The sequence below is a fragment of the Archocentrus centrarchus genome, chromosome 15 (assembly GCF_007364275.1).
Source record: "Archocentrus centrarchus isolate MPI-CPG fArcCen1 chromosome 15, fArcCen1, whole genome shotgun sequence".
NCBI classification, from domain to species: domain Eukaryota; kingdom Metazoa; phylum Chordata; class Actinopteri; order Cichliformes; family Cichlidae; genus Archocentrus; species Archocentrus centrarchus.
This window is the reverse complement of record NC_044360.1, coordinates 20021680-20041209: the sequence shown is the minus strand read 5'-3', so window position 1 is coordinate 20041209 and position 19530 is coordinate 20021680. Positions and strand designations below refer to the sequence as shown.

At 36.7% G+C, this 19530-nt stretch overlaps 1 protein-coding gene across 2 annotated transcripts in view; it reads left to right on the top strand.

Moving 5' to 3' along the window:
- Window positions 1–218: 218 nt before the first annotated feature.
- lmbrd1 (LMBR1 domain containing 1) overlaps window positions 219–19530 on the top strand; it is a 58374-nt gene continuing 39062 nt past the window's right edge. For both annotated transcript variants that reach the window (XR_004021093.1, XM_030747793.1), the window contains exons 1-5: window positions 219–328; window positions 1923–2099; window positions 3287–3350; window positions 16551–16648; window positions 18661–18728. Coding sequence is in view for 1 of the 2 variants with exons in the window: in XM_030747793.1 (XP_030603653.1) it covers window positions 263–328; window positions 1923–2099; window positions 3287–3350; window positions 16551–16648; window positions 18661–18728 (473 nt within the window). In the remaining variant the exon portion in view is untranslated. The remainder of the gene's footprint in view (window positions 329–1922; window positions 2100–3286; window positions 3351–16550; window positions 16649–18660; window positions 18729–19530) is intronic.

Genomic DNA, 19530 nt, shown 5'->3' with positions numbered 1-19530 from the left:
ATTCCAATAAGCCTTTTCACGAGCTGTTTTCTTTCTTTCGTTCCAAATGTTTTTCCGATATGTTTATTAATACATTTATAACTCATAAATTGAATTCCATTTATATAATGTATACACTGAGGGTTAAAAGTCTTATGCTGTTTATTGTATTACAGGTCTATAGTCCTGGCGTTTGACAGGCTGGTTTCGCGGGATCCAGCGCGTCTCTCCGTCGTGGTGACGTTAACAGGAGCACGTGGGTTTGTTATTGCAGGAAGTGAAGATGGCGGCTCAGTCGTTTCTTACAGAGTCTGTCGTCGGGTGGTCTATTTTCACCATTATACTTTTGGTAAGCAAGCACGAAGTTGTGTAGTCGCTTTATAAAGTAACAAAGCGGTAAACAGTTAGCCTGAGGTGCGTTAGTGGGCGAAATGGTTACTTTAACAGGGCGTTAAGCGGCGCAACCTGGCCACAGCGCATTAACGTCAGCATTGGCTTTGAATTGGTTTTAGCTAACATTAGCCATGACACACTTACAGGCTGTTCCTCTATAAGAGGCTCTCAGTGGACTATTTAGTATATTTTGGTGTTGCGTGCAGTTAGAAACATTGGCAGTAGAAAACACCACTCTGTCGAGAATCGGGGGCTGGCATTGTTTCTTTATTATACAAAAATGTGTCATCCTCGGTTAAGAGCTTTTCCTTTGCAACAGCACCCAGCTGTATTAGCTAGTTGGCTTTAACCGCAATGTTTTGATGCGCTTTGAAAGTTTATTCCGAATAAGTAAGTTCTGAAGGTGGAAAAAAAACACCATCGACAGTTATGTAGCGTTTTTTTAATCTCCCACTAAGACATAAATTGAGACCTCGGTAGTAGGCTACTTAAATGAACACCTTAAAGTTGTTCAGCTAGGTAATCTGCGGCCCATTTTAGCCCTCATTATCCCAGATGTCATTCATAGTAGCCACATCACGTGGCTAACTCACAAGTCCTCCAGAAGAATGGCTGGATGCCAATAAATTGCTCTGTTTTTCTGCCCAGTACTAAGCAACCCTTTTATTTCAAACCCCTAAATGGGTCTTATTTAGATGCAGAGCCTGCGCCATTACCTGGCAGAACAAGCAGCCGGAGGCATAAAGCTGTGGGCCTTTTAATTGATCCTGTCTGTGAATGGCAGCCCTTAAGCTGAAGGGGCAAGTGTTTGCAGTGTCCTCACCTCTTAAAGCACATGTGCCTGGAATATGACCTTGTCATTTTGGAGCCTCTTTATTGCTTCTTTGTCTAATGAGTTTCTCCCCATTACAATGTCAGTCCCTCAAACCCTGTCCTGTTTTTTTTTTCTTTTAAATGTTGAACAGCATAATAAGTTTGTATGTTATCAATGATATTAAGTTAAAAAAACAAACAAAAAAAAAAACCTGTACTCCATGTACCGTCTTTTTAATAAGGCTGTTTTTTTTGCTTCTTATGAAATGATGACTTTGTGTTATTGCTTGCCAGTCTGGGAAGGGAGTGTAACATAATCGGATCATCCCCTCCAGGACACCCGCAGTCCAGCTGTTCTAAGTTACACAATGACCTACTTGTTGTTTTAATTCTTAGATTTCAGTTGTTTAATTTTTGTTATAAATTGTATATTTTATTGTTAACACAGTAGGTTAATGTTCAATGAAATCTAACACTACAAAGGTAGAATTTGTTGTAGGGATATTAAATTGAATAGCATAATTTTTGCTCTTTGTTTACTTTGATTTTTTTTTTTAAACCTGTTAACTTTTCAAATTAAATGCATATGCATATAGTTGGTTGGACTTATTTTGGTTTTTTTGGGCTTTACGTGTAATAGAGCTCTCTAGGCCTAAATGTTTTGGTTGCCCTATTATTCATTTTAGTTGTTCCTTACAATCATATTATTGACCATTTGTTTTGTTTTATTCTTTTAGGTAATTCTTGTGTTCTGTTGGATCTACATTCGGAAATTTCAGAGTCGGCGGGAGAGTGAAGTTGTTTCAACTATCACAGCAATATGTGCACTGGCTATTGCTCTGATAACATCTGCACTTCTACCAGTGGACATATTTCTTGTTTCTTTCATGAAGTATCCCAATGGTACCTATAAGGTTAGCATTTCAATCTAAAAGCTAAATGCATTCCTCATTTTTATTTTATTTTATTTTATTTGTCATATTGTACCAGGTTGGACTCCCTTTTGCCTTCAAAACTGCCTCCAATCCTTTTGGCACAGATTCAACAAGGTGTTAGAAACATTCCTCATATTCCTCAGATTTTAGATCATATTGGCATCTTAGCATTGCACAGTTGTTGCAGATTTGTTGGCTGCACATCCATGATTCAAATTTCCCATTCCACCACATCCCAAAGGTGTGCTATTGGATTGAAATCTGATGATTGTGGCCATTTGAGTAGAGCAAACTCATTGTTACATTCATGAAAATAGTTTTGTGATAATTTCAGCTTTGTGACACGGCAGAAGTATGATGTAAGCAGCCATTGGAAGATGGTTGCTTCCAGCAGGATAATGCAAAGATGTTGCAGCAGAAGTTGAGACTCATCAGCTCGGGCAACATTTTTCCAATCTTCTATTCTCCAGTTTCTATGACCCTGTACAAACTGTAGCCTCAGTTTCCTCTTTTTAGCTGACAGAAGTGGCACCTTGTGTGAGTTTCTGCTGCTGTACTGCGTCTGCTTCAAGGTTCAATGTCTTAGGTGTTCAGAGATTCTCTTTTGTATACCTTGGTTGTAGTGAATGACTATTTGAGTTACTGTTACCTTCCTATCAGCTTGAAGAAATCTGCCCACTCTCCTGAAATACTAAGAAATACCAACCCATCTGGCACCAAAAACCATGCCACATTAAAAACCACTTGAATCACCTTTTGTGCCCATTCTGATGCTCAGTTTAAACTTCATGCCTTAATCGATTGAGTGGCTGGATTAGATACTTTTGTTTATGAGCAGTTGAATAGGTGTACACAATAAAGTGGCCAGTGAGTACATCTACATCAATATGTATAACGTGTTTAGTGTGTTTAATGATATCTTTATTTGAACATTAGGTAATTTGTTGGTTTGCGTGATTGTAAGCTGCTATTGGATTCATTCATCTGTTGGATTGGGTTCCTTCATTCATCTATCAGTATAGTCTCAGATTTAATTGTTATGCTGTATTTTGTACTACTTTTTATTTTCTTTAGAACTTTAACTGTTGACTGTTCTTATTGATTATTTATGTGTCAGCTTTGTTACTGTTAAAATTAATTTTCGCATTTGACTTTTCTCATGGCAGGAATGGGCAGCAAACAATGAAACAAGAGGTCAAATTGAAGATACTGTGCTGTATGGATATTACAGTAAGTATGTTTTTTTAAATGGTTTATTTAGGTGTTCATAAAAAATATAATGAATATTTGTAGACAGAATTCTTAAGCCTTGATTACGCTTTTGAGGACATGGACAGCTGGAGACCCGACAGATTCCTGTTATACTTCTTTGAAGTCTGCTGCCTGGGGCGCATGCGTAGTTGGTGCACTGTAATGTAAATTCTCTGGACAAGTCCATGTGGTCACAAAAAACAGGCAGACATGCGCACATTTGCATGCACCCTTGCACTCATCATCAGATGACGAAATTTAGATCACTGGGTTCTGAGCGGACCCGAGTGGACTCACGGACGCAGAAAGTATAATCAAGGCTTTAATTACAAAGGAGTATTAACTGCACACAATTGCACTACACGATTATAAGTGTGTTACGTCATTCTTTTCATGCCATCTCCACTTTGATTTGATGGTAGTGCCAGTTCAATTTTAATAACACCCGGGGCTTGTCTCACCTATGCAGCAATCTTAGCAGTCTAACCCTGGAAATCACACAGGCTCTTTGTTTCCCACACTGGTGACTCATTTTCACACAGGGCTTCTCTCTGTAGTAACTTTGGCTGCACATCTTACCTGTTCTGAAGCTGCTTTATTCAGGCTGTAGCTTTAGGATATATTTAAAGCCCAAACAATAGCGAGCTGTTTCTAAAGTATCATCTGGCTTTTTTAAAGAATAGATTTTCTTCACAAATTCTAAACAAAAACATTGAATTTAGTTGAATTCAACTTAATGAGCCCTTGTCACGGAGTTATGTTGAAGAGCAAAGCAGTTTTACATGATAATGCTGTAAATCAGCACTATCAAACTTTTATTGTGTTTCTGGGCAAAATGCCAGTTTTGGTCATTAAAGTAAATAGTGTCTGTAAAACAGCACTCCGCTTAGATCCGTCCTTTATACCAGTAAAAAAATAAATTTACTGTTGCAGATTAAATAGATTTCCCAATTTTTGCTTCCCTAACCTTGGGATTTTTAACAACGTAAAAATTAAAAATTATATGTTTCATTGTGTAAATTTATATTCTTGTGTAATGCCATAACATATTTGTTATACTTCAGTATGCTTTATGTTCAGTGTTGTGGAAAATATATTTTTCACTGGGACCAATTTCATCATGTATTCAATACGCTGCTTGCTGAACCGATCTTACATGTGACTGCTTGTTGGTTACAGCACTTCTGCCTTTTTGTTAAATGGCAGGAAGTAATATGAAAGAAAATTCCAGTGCTTACAAGTTGTTAAACATGTTTATATAACCAGTTAGTAAGGATTACTTGTGATGATGTCACCAAATTGTGTGGGCCATTTAAATGATATGTATGATTTAACTATTAAATGTCATTGCTGATATTTTTAACACAATATTATGAATATTGTAATATATCTGATTTTTCTTTGTCATGTTTTCTAGCATAATGTGTCAGATGTTTTCAGGTGGGGCATTTTAGCAATAATTTATTACTGGGCCATGTTGTATTAGCTGCGGGATGTAGTTTTCTTTTTCTAGCTAAAAAAAAAGCAAGGTGTTCTTTGATAAAGACTGTCTGGATGGCAATATATGTCCCTCCAAACCTTTTGTGTATCATTCAGCATTAATAGTTCCTTCACAAATGTGCAACTGACCCATTCCATGTGTAATAATGTTATTTTTTTTGAAATATGCCTTAATAAATAGCTGGATTAGTCTCTCTCATTTCTAGCACAGAAGACAAGGTGTCTGTGATTTAAAAAAAAACAATTTAAAGCAATAGTTATACGACAGTGGGACAGTTTTTACTTTGTCCCAGTCCATCTTAAATGAGATTATGTTCAGAGCACCATATGTTCTCCCTCAGACATTTAATGACTTTATAGTAGTGCTCCACATTTGCAGTCTGATACTGGGGGATAAATTCAGAATGCAGTCAACTAGGGCTGCAGCTATCGATTATTTTAGTAATCGTGTATCCTGTTAATTATTCCATCGATTAATCGAGTAATTGGATAAGAAAGAATTTTGTCTTATTAATGTGCAATAATAAATATTCAGAAGAGAAAAAACACAGGTCTTTTAAAACGAACTGCTCATTGGTTTCCATTTTAGAAATTGCAGCGTTTTTAACTGCAGTGTTTAACTGCTTACATCTGTCAAAAAAAACCCCAAACTCTTTCAATGTATTTCTGTGCCATATTAAAACCATATTTTTTTAAACAAAACATTTTCTTAAATGCAGAAATAAATAATCCCAAGTACAGTAATGTCAGATACAATAAGGTATATATACAACTTAAGCTAAGGCAAATACAATCATATTTACTCTGTCCTCTTGGAAAGCTTTAGTAGGAAGCAAAAAAGAGTTCTGACAGTTTTGTATCTCCTGGATGAGGTAAATTTGGTGTGTGTTCACGTGTATGTGTTTTTGTGTGTGTGTGTGTGTGTGTGTGTGTGTGTGTGTGTGTGTGTGTGTGTGTATGTGTGTGTGTGTATGTGTGGTTGTGAATGAGTCAGCATGTGTGTGTGTGTAAGCCTTTAAAGGTGCATGAAGAACACTGAGCATATCAACATTCTCAGATCTGGGGTTTGCCCTGTGCTTTGATGCAGTGTTTCTTGCTGCAGGAAGCTGAAGTTCTGATGGTGTACATGTTAAAAATTAATGTTAACAATGTTAACAGTTAATGTTAATAATAATTCAGCGTCCAACCCAACAATCACATTTCTACTGGCCTACGGGGGAAAAAATCTTTTCTTTTTATATTTTCAAATATTAATATTTTATTTATATTTTAGATGAATCTAAGTCTGCAAAATAATGTTTCTAAAGCCTTGAAATAAATATGGTCTAGTACATGATGTCCCTCCTTAGACTCACCCCTGCTTGATGCAAGTATCACTGCCATATAAAGCAGGATGGCTGCCAACAGCCTTTAGTGTGCTACCTGATTTAAACATTGTGCCAGACTAAGTTAACAGTTCATCTGCATATTTTATTTTATCTTCTGTAGCTTTACTGTAGTTTTTTGCTGTGTTAAACAAACAGCGGTGGATGGGAGCAGCTGCAAAGTTTGTATTTCTTCGTATTGGAGCTTGTTGATGAGGTGGTTTGATGAAGGGCTCCTGCCAGCTTTTTCCCAGTAAAGATTTTAATGGTGATCATAGGAACAAGCGTGGCTGTTTTGGATGCTAGAAAAACAATTTCTTTCACTCCATCTGAGCTCACAGTCTCAGTAATGGCTCCGCCTCTTTGCCGTGTGTGTGTGTGTGTGTGTGTGTGTGTGTGTGTGTGTGGACAGACTCTGTGACAGCATCACCTTCAATGCTGCTGTTGTGTTGTTCATCCTTTTGTTGAACAACACAACAGCAGCATTGAAGGTGATGCTGCTGTTGTGTTGTTCATCCTTTTGTTGAAAAACTGGGGCCTACATGGGCTTAATGTTGTAATACTTTTTATTCACACGTGTTTCTAAATACATTTCTATTTCCGATCTATTTTTAGTCGCAAATTTGTGTCGAGGATTTTTTATAATTGGGTTATTGGAGTTACTTGATGAATTGTTGCAGGCCTACAGTAAGCGTCCTTCTCACTTGATGGCTTGGTCACTGGACACGTCTCCATGGAATAGTGCTGCCCTCTCAGACAGAGACCAGATCTCATCAACACTAATTTGAATGAAGGCTGGCTGATTTTGACACACAGGTTGATGTCTGCTGTCAGGTTTGCGCAAATGCACACATGAAAGTGATGAGAACATCAATGACAGCTTGAAGTCTTTTGTGATAGTTGTGGATGAGGCATTTTATTTGCTCAGATGGTAAAGCTGCCTATTCTTCTTGGCAGAATGCCTCCACTTCCTGTAAATTCTCGGGCTGTCTTGCATGAACTGCATGTTTGAGATCTCCCAAAAGTAGCTCAATGATATTGAGGTCAGAAGAATGAGATGGCCACTCCAAAACCTTCACGTTGACTTGTCCTTGTGTTTTGGATCATTGTCATGTTGGAACGTCCAAGTGGGTCGCTTGTGGGCTGATGAGTGCAAATTTTCCACCAGAAATGAACGCAGCATGATAACATGCTGCGTTCATTTCTGGACGCAGCATGATAACATGCTGCGTTCATTTTGCCATCAATTTTGATCAAGTTCCATGTGTCTGTGTAGCTCACACATCCCCAAAACATTAGCAATCCACCTCTGTGTTTCACAGTAGGGATGGTGTACTTTTCATCCTATCCCTTGTTGACTCCTCTCCAAATGTAGCGTTCATCATTGTGGCCGAAAACTTCACTTTTGGTCTCATCACTCCAAGTAACTTTTTTTCAGAAGTTTTGAGACTTGTCTCTGTGCTGTTTGGCACCTCTTTGTTTGTAAGCGAGCTGCTTAGTGGCACTGTTGCAGTAATGGCTTTCTTCTGGCGACTCGACCATGCAGCCCATTTTTCTTCAAATGCCTCCTTATTGTGCCTCTTGAAACAGCCACACCACTTTTATTTTCAGAGTCCTGTAAGTCAGATGAAATTATTTGTGGGATTCTTTGCATCCTGAACAATTTTTCTGGCAGTTATGGCTGAAGTTTTTGTCGGTCTACCTGACTGTGGCTTGGTCTCTATATAATCCCTAATTTTCTGCTTCTTAATTAGAGTTTGAACAGTGCTGATTGACATTCTCAGTTCCTTGAATATCTTTTTCCTGTTTTTATAATGTTCCTGGAAATCCCACAGATCCTTTAACATATAGGCATATAGAGAATTATATATGGGGATTCTAAATATCACAATACTTTGGACCTCTGACCTCTTCTTCAAGGTCAAACATTCATAAAATATCTTGTATCTTCAAAAATATGCTTAAAATTCTACTGCCTTTGTTTGTATTGGCAATATTTAGTAAATTATACTGGTATATGGGAATTCTAAATATGACACTATAGTTTGTTATATCTTTAAGGAAAGTATTAAGGGATAGAGAATAAACTGCCTAGTTTGAAATATACTGTAGTGTAATATTACATAATAAGCACAAGTTATTCATGTCCAGTTATTTACAAATCAACACCCATTATCTATTACCTACTCCTACATAATGTTTATGTAATCAGAGTTAACATCTGTTATGCTACCCTTATCTGATTTTTACTACACTACAAACTTCTTAAAGTATGTTTGAAAAGAACAAAGAAAAAAATGAGTATTTACAAAATAAAATATTACTCCCTTAAAAGTAAATGCTGCCCAGAGAGGGAGGTTTGTGACATTTAACTTGCATTTACTGACACTTTGTTTTTGGCTTAGTGTGATACTGTGTTGCGTCATTAGGAAGTTTGTTGAGCGTCTTGGACTAATCCTGCTTGATTCCTTTGCTATGCAAAAGGGCAGGTCTAGTCTCTGAGGATCACTCTGTAATTCCAGTATTTGTATGTGGCTATAAATCATGGACAATGCTCAGACTTTTTGACTGAAAAATTCTTAACTTAAAACTGCAACTGAAATTTATTCATGGTTGTTATATTTAAGGATAACACAAGTTGATAGCAAATTCATTCATGCCAGAGTCTCTAGATCATGTGTTTTCTAACAGATGCTAGCTTAAAGTGGCTGTCAGCAACACTGTTATATACCGTCTGTTAAAAAATGCCAAATGCAAGGACGACAAGCTGTCTCCATGCCCAGACAGTCCCATCAAAGAAACCACTTCCACTCTCATAATGTTATCCCTTTAGAAAAGCTTTCACAGACCGTGAGCACTGCACCTGACTTCAGCATTCAGGCCATAGTATATAGTCCTCTAAACATACAAATATGATTTCGTACATAAGAATATTTTTTTTCTTTTGCTATCTATAGTTTGGATTAGACATCCCCCTAAATGAAACCTTGCTTTATAGAGATTTAAAAAATGAATAATTCAGTAGGCTTAGTCTTCAGTGCAGGGCTGTGTCTTGTCAGTAATTTAATTCATTTAATGGCCAAACTGCCTGGAAACCAAGTTCATGGTACAGTAGTTACACTCAAGAAATGTTTCACAAATTAAAGGAAAAGCACATATAGTTGGCTTAGTAATTGGTTTAGTATGTCTAGTTAGAGCTTTTCAGAGTAAATCTTAAGTCACAGTTTCTGCAATTGCTTTGAGTGGCAGCTAAAATTGCTAGGTTTTATGTAGCACTTCATACTGTGATACTCATTCCATTCAATTTGATAGGTTACTACATGTTTTATATTGTGTGTTAAGTAGGCATCAAATGCTTTTAATGCCATTCATAGAGCAAAGGAAAGACTTTCAGCTGAAAAGTCATAAATGCTTCAAAAGTCAGAAGAGGGATAGGACAGAAGCTTAAAAGAATTTGCTACTTGCTTCAAGTGGGAGTGTGTGATGTGCTTGCAACCTTTGTTTACTGATAAGGAATGATGCATGCTTGTGAAACTGCCTAAAATGCAAAAGTCTCAGCCTTGCTTGATAATGTGCTGAGTTAGTTTGGAGCAAAGTTTTATTGTTTTATACAGTTTTATAAATTGTAGCAGATTTTTAATATTGGAAATGAATTTAAAGCTTAGTGGTGCTTATTGGTAGAAAGTTGACCTGTCACTTACACTGACGTACTCCTCAGTTCATTGTACTTGTTGTTTCACAGCTTTCTGCTGTGCCAAAAATAAGATGACTGTTGGCCTTATGATGTGAGATTGTTACACATTAGCTCTCCAGTCAGTGGCACATACCATGTTAAGTACTACAATAATGCTCTGGCTTTTTTTTTTTTTTTTTTTTTTTTTTAAGTCAAAAGGAATTCATGATGCATTATTACGTGATCATATGTCTGTTGTGACTAGATGCTTGTGAAGGTGATGGCATGAGAGGACTGTGTGCTGTGTCTTAGCAAAGTCATACTTTGCTGAAGGCTGTAGTATTAGACTGAAAAAAAAAAGCAAAATCTAATTTTAGCTACATAGTGCATCCTGTTATCAGTGTTTACGTAAAACTAGAAAGATTTTTTTTTTTTTTTAAGGGGCATCACTTTATTATTTGCCAGTAGGTGGAGACCTAGCTCCATGTTTATTGTGTGGACAGCTTCCTTTCCAAGTTTAACCTTTAAAGATGAATTTTCCTTGAGGCCACATTTGATAGCACTGTCCATTTGTCTCTTCACAAATAGTATAATTACAGAGTTGACACAGATTTCTGTTTGTATTAGTAAGGCATGTTTTTCTCTGAGGTAGACTGATTTATATTCATTGGTGATCACAGTTAATAAGCATGTGCATGTCCAGTGATTTGAAGAACTCCCTGCATTATTTATTTGATCTTTAAAATAATTTGATGGCTTTACATAGCTGTCATTTGGTTAATTTCTGCTAGTTAAAAAATAAACCAAAATGTGTTTTTAAGTCGACATGCTTCTCTGCAGCCTCCATTTTGCTCTATAATCAGCCTTAAGAGTTTTACAAACATAGGGTAGTCATAGAGGTGCAATTAGTGGGTAGCACAGTTCTGTTGTAGCCTTTTTATTTCTTTTATTTTAAACCTTTTCACATGAATGTCTTTTTTATTAGAAATTAAAATAATTGTACAGAGTCAGTGGGAGTGGATGCCATTGTGACATTTAGAGGTTATTTCAAACCATTTAAAAAAAAAAATTATCTGTGTGTTCATGTTAAGCTGTTGCTCAAGTAAATGTTCCATTTTATCTTACACCTCAGAGTGAATGCATGAGTATAGAGTATTGCATAGGGGGCACTTTGAGCAAAAACCTGAACAGCAGTGATGAAAAGGTAACAGCTATATCAGAGTACATCTGTAATGCCAGCTTAAAGATTGAACCATTACTTATTAAACTCTGCAGTTGTTCACAAAGTCTACATGGTGTACTATTAGATTTAGCGTACCTTTTAAGTCGACAAAGGGGAAGAATGTCTGCAACAGAAACAACCACTTCCTTTTAGAGCCCAAATACCTTTTTGTGATCTTTGATGAACCCTAAGTTTGAAAGCTTAGCCTTTCAATCTCCTTCCTCTGTCCATTTATACATTTCCTTGGACTGCTCAATACTTCAAAGCAGTGGTGCATAAGACCCTTAAGCAACAGGGCAAAATACCCCTGGGCCCTTTAAATAAATCATTGGCTTTCTCCCTGTCTTTTTTTAATGCCATTTGTGGAAGAGGAGCTAGAGAGGAAGGAGTTCTCTTGCAAATACATCAACAATAAGTTTCTTTTTTTTTCTGTGATTTTTTTTTTTTCTTTGGGTCCACCTACATGTGCTGAGTGAATTCTATTGTAAAGTGGTAGTCTAATGCTTCTTTTAAGAGCATTTCTGAAAACACTGACAAATTTTAGCTTTATTTTGTAGGGCAGGTTTGTGTGATACAGAGGGGCCTTCAACAAATAGAACATAGCCAGGCAAAGACTAGAAACAAAGGGCTTTCTTTTTTTTTTTTTTTGGCCACTGTGGAAAAATAGCAACCCATGCAGTAACTCTTTCTTCTACATTTTTCCAACTCATAATAATTATATGCATTTTAAACCAGCACTTAGCCTCACCTATTATCATATACAATAGAAGAGGTAGAACGGGTCATCAGCTAATCAGAAGGCTGGTGGTATGAACCCCAGCTTTTCCAATCCACATGTCAGTGTGTCATTAGACAAGGTAATGTAGATACTAATCGAAAGTACTTTGAAGATAGAGCTGATGAAAATTCAGTGCGAGTACAGCCGGTTTCCTTTCTCATATGTATTCAGTTTCACATTACCCTCTTTCCTCAACAAAATGTGTGTGTGTCTAATAAGGTCTGTTGGCAGGTGGAAAAAGCTGGGATTTCTATGCAAATATGAGAGCCCTATGCAAATCCTACATATTCTACATAAAGAATTGAAACCTGTAGCATAACTTCTAGGCTTCTAGAGAGTCTGTCTTAAGTTGGGAGTTGGGTTTTCTGCTTTTTGCTATAGGCTATAGTAGAGTTGAAATATTGGTAAATGATCCTTGCATAACGCTTTTCTATTCTGACTGAATGCTCAAATTGAGCAGTGGTTATACTTTAGGGTTCAGTATCTTGTCCAAGGACACTTTGACATGCAGACTAGAGGAGCCATGGATCGTATCATTGACTCTCCAACAACCTGCTGTATCTCTTGAGCCATTCTCCAAATATTGAAATCTGGATGACAGTGTGGTATATCACTCTATGTCCACATGCACAAAAGTAGTAGTCTGATGCATTTAAAAGTCCCAGACACATGCCAGTCACTGCAAACATGTTACTGATATACCTTTAAGAAATATGAATAAATATGAATCAGCACAGTCCTACTGATATTATGGTAGTTCTCTGAAAATTTGATTTTGTGTTATTATTAATATTATTAATATGAGTGTGCATTGATGTTCTATGCCTGAAAAATTATGCTAGACCTTGCATAGTCTGCTTCTGTTGTCAGCGTCAGGGCTGTGTTTATCCAACATTGAAACTGAGTTCCTTTCATCAGAGAAGTGAATCTTGACAGTCTTATCTACTAACCAACATCTGTTCACATATTCAGGGCAACACTGGTAGCTAGTCAGAGTCTACCTGTAAATTTGATGTCTATTATTCTTTAGTGTTTCAACCAGTGTTTGGCCAACCAATAAGTGTGCTTTGATTTTTACAAAACCTAGAGTACAAACCTGTAGTGCCGTACTGTTTGGCAAGTGTCAGTACTAGTAATAGTTTAATTGGTTTTAGTAAGACATGGTTTCTATGAGACATCAGCCTGGTATTTAATTTTCACATTAATTGTAATACATATTGGATGTTTGGAAGGGACAAGAGGCGCTAATGGCCAGTGCACAGCCACTGTAACGTGAGGATGTTACAGTTGTCAGTGGGGTTAGGGTTGCCATTAAACCTTACATAGCACACTAATAAATGCCACAGAAATTAATACAGCATATAGAGTTAACTGTGTTTTATTTGATGACTGCACATCCTTTCGTCAGCTGATGAGTATTTTGGAGAACTATCCGTTTCCAAATTGTATTTATTTTTTGATCAGTGAGTAAACCGGAGTATACACTGATCAAGTGAAACCACTGACAGATGATGTGAGTAATGGTCATTTTGTTACTTTGCATCATTCTGCTGCAAAACCATGTATCTTGGCACTCATGTACCCAGTGGTAGTGGTCTTTTAGCAAGACAGTGCACCTAGCTACTCCTCAAAAACTGCTGAAAACCAACTTGAGGAATGCGACAAAGGTTTTATCCAGGGAAGCACTACTCACAGAACACGATTCATTTCCAAGAGAAGAACTGTGTAAAGGATTAAGGACATTTAATTGTTTAATCCTCAGCTTCCTGGCACAGGGATAAATATGCAAAACTTTTATACCTGGTCAGGTCTTCTTCCCAAGATCTGTCTGGAGCGTAATGGATGATTCATTGCAATGCAGTATGACCTGTTCTTTCATTGTGTTAATATTCATGGTGTTATGATTAATTTCACCCACTGCTTTAACCTGCAAGCATATGCCAGGGGCTGCATACTGTGCATGGCTTGCATTTATTGGCTTCTGGCATCATTCTAAACTCAGTTTGTCTAGCTGTAAATTAGTGTAAATGGATACCTTAGTGGAGCAATGAGCATGTGTTTATTGAAAGTAATGCCCTGTCAGAATCACAGCTGGGAAAACCCAAACCTTTGTAACAGTGACATTCATTTGTCTTCAGTAGAGAGAGCCTTTGGTGGAATATTATTCGTTTCACAGAGGGGCATGTTTGCACTCGCTTAGGGTCATACCTTCTTGACTGATACGGAGCATTTGTTTTCTAAATGTACACTGAAATTGAAGTGTACTACTGATGTTATGGATTAAGTGCTTTTCAGGAGCAAGTTTTCAATTTTAGTTTTATCAGATTTTATTATTTTACATTCAACAGTCACAGGTACAGTTGTGTAGTTTCTCATCCTGAGGACATTGCTTAGGGCATTTATTTAGTTGTTTCATTCACATGTGTGGTCTTCAATCTCAAATCCATTAACGGTTTGTTTTATTGATACACTAGTATTATGGGGACTATTGTTAAATGTATAGAAGAGTACAGTGGATGTGGTTTTGGTCCACCGTTTACATTCTAGTACATTTTTTTTTTTTTTGTTGTTGCACCTTGTACTAATGATTCACATTATCACTGCAAGGTGGTACTGGGAAATGCTAACCATGCTGCTAAGCACATTGTTGCGACATGCTTTTCTATGAGTTATTTCAGGGCTGTCTGGTCTGTTTGCATCGACATCCATTTACTGCAGAAGGAAAAGCCACCAGCTTGAAATAGCATCTTTCTGTTTAAGTGTTTTTGCCTCACCCTCCCCTTTATGAATTCCTAATGCATTTGAGTGTTGGCCTTTTCTCTTAAAAAAAAAAAAGAAAAAGTATACTGGAAGAAACAAACAAAAAAGGCTTGGATCAGAGAATATCAAGGTCTTTCTCTAAGGACAGGAGCAGCTCATACAGAAAATCACCAACTTTAATAATCACAGCAACGACCAAAGGAGAACATGTTCCTCCTCTAATTGAATCAAGTGTTTAGTGTTCTGGATCATATTCTGAGCAGAAAGAGCACCATTTGTAGATTACTGAGTTTAACACACAAAAAGTGTGTAAATAACAGTTCTTTACATGTTCAACCTGTTTAAAGAATACTCATGATACAGGTTTTAATTGTTAACAGTTGTTAAGGGCCTCATTTACACATAAACATATGATTCATATGAGAAAACATTATCTGGATACCAGTGTCTGAGCTATAAATTTGTTTTCCATTTACATCTTGTATTAAAATAAGTTCTCATTATCTTGATTGTGCTTGTGTTGCATCTAGTCTCCATATGCAAATTACTAGAAAAGTGGATGACTGACTTGTCAGCGAACATGGTGCATCCCAGCAGCTTTTTTTCATTGCAGATGATATACTGAGATCTAATCATGTTCCAATCCCATTTTGTTCTGCTTTTATCTTGCTTAAACTTTTGTTTTTCTTTTAGATAAGCTGTCTGCATACAGATTTCACATGCATTCAGTAATTTAGCTTTGGATTAAACAACTATAGTTAAGACACAGTTTAAATATTGTTTGCTGGTTAACACAGCTTAAGAAGTGCAAGCCTGTTCCACGCTACAAGCATGTCCAAGTTACTGGTTGAAAAGAAAAGAAGAAGGGGGGGGAAAAAAAAAAAAACTAGAAAGAGTGCTCCTTAAACTCATGACTCTGAGGCATTTATATGCCATAATGATCAGCAATCTGGACTTAATAATTACAGTTTTACCAGAGAAGTGAGCGCACAAGTTTTGCCAGTTTAAAAGAAAAATGGAAGCCAAGAACTTTTCAGGAGGCCTCTTTGCTGAAAATTTTCAGTGTGATGTGGCCTCATTGTTATGTTTATATGATATTGCTTTTATTTACTGGAAGTCTAGTTCTTTACTTTTTAAGCCAATTTGAACATCAAAGTTTAGTTAGATTTGGAGTTTGTCTCCATAAGGCTTGGGCTGTATTTTGTTTGTTTGTTTTTGTTTTGTGATATACATTCTTATTTTTCATTAGTAATCACTTGCAGATGCTACCTTTGTCAGCCACCTGTTGCACCAGTACAGACTGATGGCTGGTGGCACATTATAATGTGCACTTAGAAGAGCATGACTGTACCAGTTCAATAGAAAGAAGAGGGACTGTATTATTGAGAGTATTAGAAATAAAATCTTTGGGGTTTCTAAATAATGTGTTATTCTGCAGTACCTTAATATTGCCTGAGCCTAGGCTGAATGGGATATAAAAACAATCAAATTCAAATGCCCTAAGGGTCAAAATGAGAGCTTAAGAAAACAAAGATAAACAGAAGTTGCAGCTTTATTGTTGTATAACATGGGGAGGGGAAATTACAATATATTTTCATAAAAAATAGTTCTATGCATACTCTACATTGCCTTTAAAGTGTCAAGGCAAAGTAAGCATCATTTCAAGTGGATGATCAGATTTGTATGAGAGGGTTAGTGTTTACTGACAACATACCAGGAATACAAAATAATACAAATGTATGGATTGTACTCGAAAGAAATACTGTCATTAAAGAGCAGGTTTATGCTGGGAAGGTGTAATCAATGTTCAGTTTTGGCAATGTAAGTGACAAAATTGTATTTTTAATTAATTCTTTAATTCAATTCTCTTTTTTCCAAACAGCTCTTTATTCCATCATACTATTCTGTGTCTTCTTGTGGATCCCCTTTGTTTACTTCTACTATGAAGAAAGGGATGACAACAATGTGAACAAGTGCTCAGTAAGTGTGCACCTTTCTTTTGCTACACACAGCTCTGTAGACAGCTTAGATGTGGTGTATATCCTAAAGTAATTTCATTTGGACTTTGTAGCCAGCTCAAGGCTACATGTGCCAATTCACATTTTACATTTGTTTCTTTGAAAATCACATGAACCTTCCTAAAGCACCCGTATTAAAGTGGATTTTATCAGCAAAATAGGTTGTTTCTTAAGCAGTTTTTCCTTTAATATTATTTCAAGTAGAATTAAAAAATAATTATGCTATTTATCATTCTCTGCTATTAATTTACATTTACTTATAAAGTTGCTATGCTGCTTATGCGTATGACCAAAATCTACAAGCTTGAAAATCATTTACAAGTAATTGCAGATACAGTGTTGATTGTTTGACTACTTGTGGTGCTGTAGAGCAATGTTTTCTAATCTGTCATCATACACTCACAAGATACACACTGTGATCACAGAGGGAACATGCTGCACATATTTGCTGAATGTAAAAGGCTGTAATAGATGTCAGTGGTTAGACTATGCACTCTGTACATTACAAAGACTTATCAAATGTTCTATTAGGTAGCAAACACAATCAGCATGCTTTTAAGGCATTGACGATGCAGGTGCAAGCTTAAATGAGCTCTCTGTAACCTTGTTTAAACCCACCCAAGGCCATTACTGCAGTGTTGCTTTCATGCAACTCAAGTTTGCATGCAACTCCAGCTTATATGCTGTGTGCAAATGTGCATAGACTACAAAACAGTAGAGGACCATAACATAACAGTGATACATTGCACTACTTTATGTACTATATATGAGTATAGTACATAAAGTAGTGCAGTAGTGACAAAGCAACCAATGATAGATGGGTGTTGCATAGCTAAGATACAACTTATAGCCAGAGTCAACTATTGCTGTAGAAGGAAAATTTCATTTACACATTCTTGCTTTGTGCCATGAGATGATTTATTGATGGCTTAAATCAACATGATTTGACAATATACTTTAGTATCATCAATTGCATTGGCTGGTAAAGAAATTTAGCAAGCTAGCCAACTACCATTTCCAATCAGAAATCATTTCACTAGCAATAACTTCAGCAAGCAAGCTAGGTGTAATTGTGTATGCATTTAGCAATGGTAAGTTTGCAACTGTAGTTTATTTCAGTAACCAACTCCAAACCACGAATCTGTATGACTTGGCTGACCTCATCTACTCTTTCTAGTCTTTTATAAGTATTTTTGCATGAGGTAACAGTTCATCTGTGTTATCAGGCATGCCTGCACTAATTAACACTAGCCAGAAGAAAGATGGCTCTGGGTTGGATTTGATAATGAATTTAAATTATTCCATGAATCGAATATCCAGCTGATGTTAACTGTAGTTTTCCTCTGAAAGGAAAGCCCATTTGGAATTTGTTAGATAAAACAACTTTTTTTTTTTTTTTTTTTCGATAATGTTTGCTAACATTAAATCACCTGTTCTCAATTTTTAGGTTACATTTCAATCTGTAAGGCATTGCCATTAAAATGTCATAATACATGAAAAAGAGTTACTCAACACACATTTCAAATGTAAACAAAATCAACACAAATGAATAGTTCGATTTTGTGGCAATGAAAAGAGTCACGCTAATTTACTGAACCACTGCATCATTCAGTGAGACTTTAGAAGCTGCTTTAGTGAGGGATTTTTACCATTTAGTAATTTCATGAGTACCAAACACCAGCTATCTCATAGTGCTGTTTCTCCCATCCATGTGTCAATTTTGAGCTGACAGAGGCACTTTCTCTCACAGATAGGAAGGTCTTTTGTATTGTTACTTTAAAAGCCTTGAATAGCACCAGGAGTGACAGTTTATCTTTGCCAGGTCAAACTGGATCTACATTGATTCTCTATAGTTCTCACTTTCTGTAGTCCTTAACTAAATGGAATATGACCCCCTTCCCTCACTCATAATGAATAATAATAGTTCACTTCATGCCCATGATTGACCGTTTTAATTTTTTTCTTTTATTACAGCAAGTGAAAAATGCTCTGAAGTACACAATTGGATTCGTCATTGTCTGCGTGGTACTTCTTTTAATTGGGTGAGTTAGAGACATGGTTGGATTCTTCTGCTCTGGTACACGGCAGGTACTCGGGTGTGGATACATCATTGTGTTGAGTTAATGAGAGGAAGACCCCTTCAAACCATTACAGTGCCATTTGTCTGGCCTTGAAAAGCCATTCCGGAGACAAAGCTATATAAGTTTCTCTAAATAAATGTTGTTTCTGGGTATTTGAGTGCAAACTAAATTCTTTGAATTTTCTGTTCATACAGAGCATATTAAAAGGGAGTATGTGATATTTCTTTGAAATTCTGTATTCACAAATACTTGTTTATGTGCAGATGTAAAACTGGTATTTAGAAGTACCAACACAACATAATGGATTTCTTTTGCAGCTGTGACAGCAACACACCTGAAGTTCCACCTATACAATTAAATGCACTCTTTCAACCATTAAATGGTGCCCTGAGAGGCTTACCTGGCTTGGAAAAAAGGACACATGACTATACTTTGTTACAGCTGAACGTTTGGATGTCAGGATGTTTTTATAGACTGAAGCAATTTCCCCATCCTTTGCCCAATAAACTGGAACTATTCCTGCTTTGTTCTGGCAATTGTTGCTTTGGTGCTTTGATTTTCAGCAACACGATAGCTTTAATCCCAGACTGCTTTTCTGATACCAACAGACATAATGGCTCTGTTTGGGCAGTGTTCACTCAGTAGGTCTTTGGTTGATGTTACAAGGCTTTTTTTGTTGCTGTTTTAAAACCTGCCAAGGTGTCTGACTCCTTAAATGGCCCCTGATTGTTCGCTGCAAGTTTTACTTATTTGTTTTTTGAAA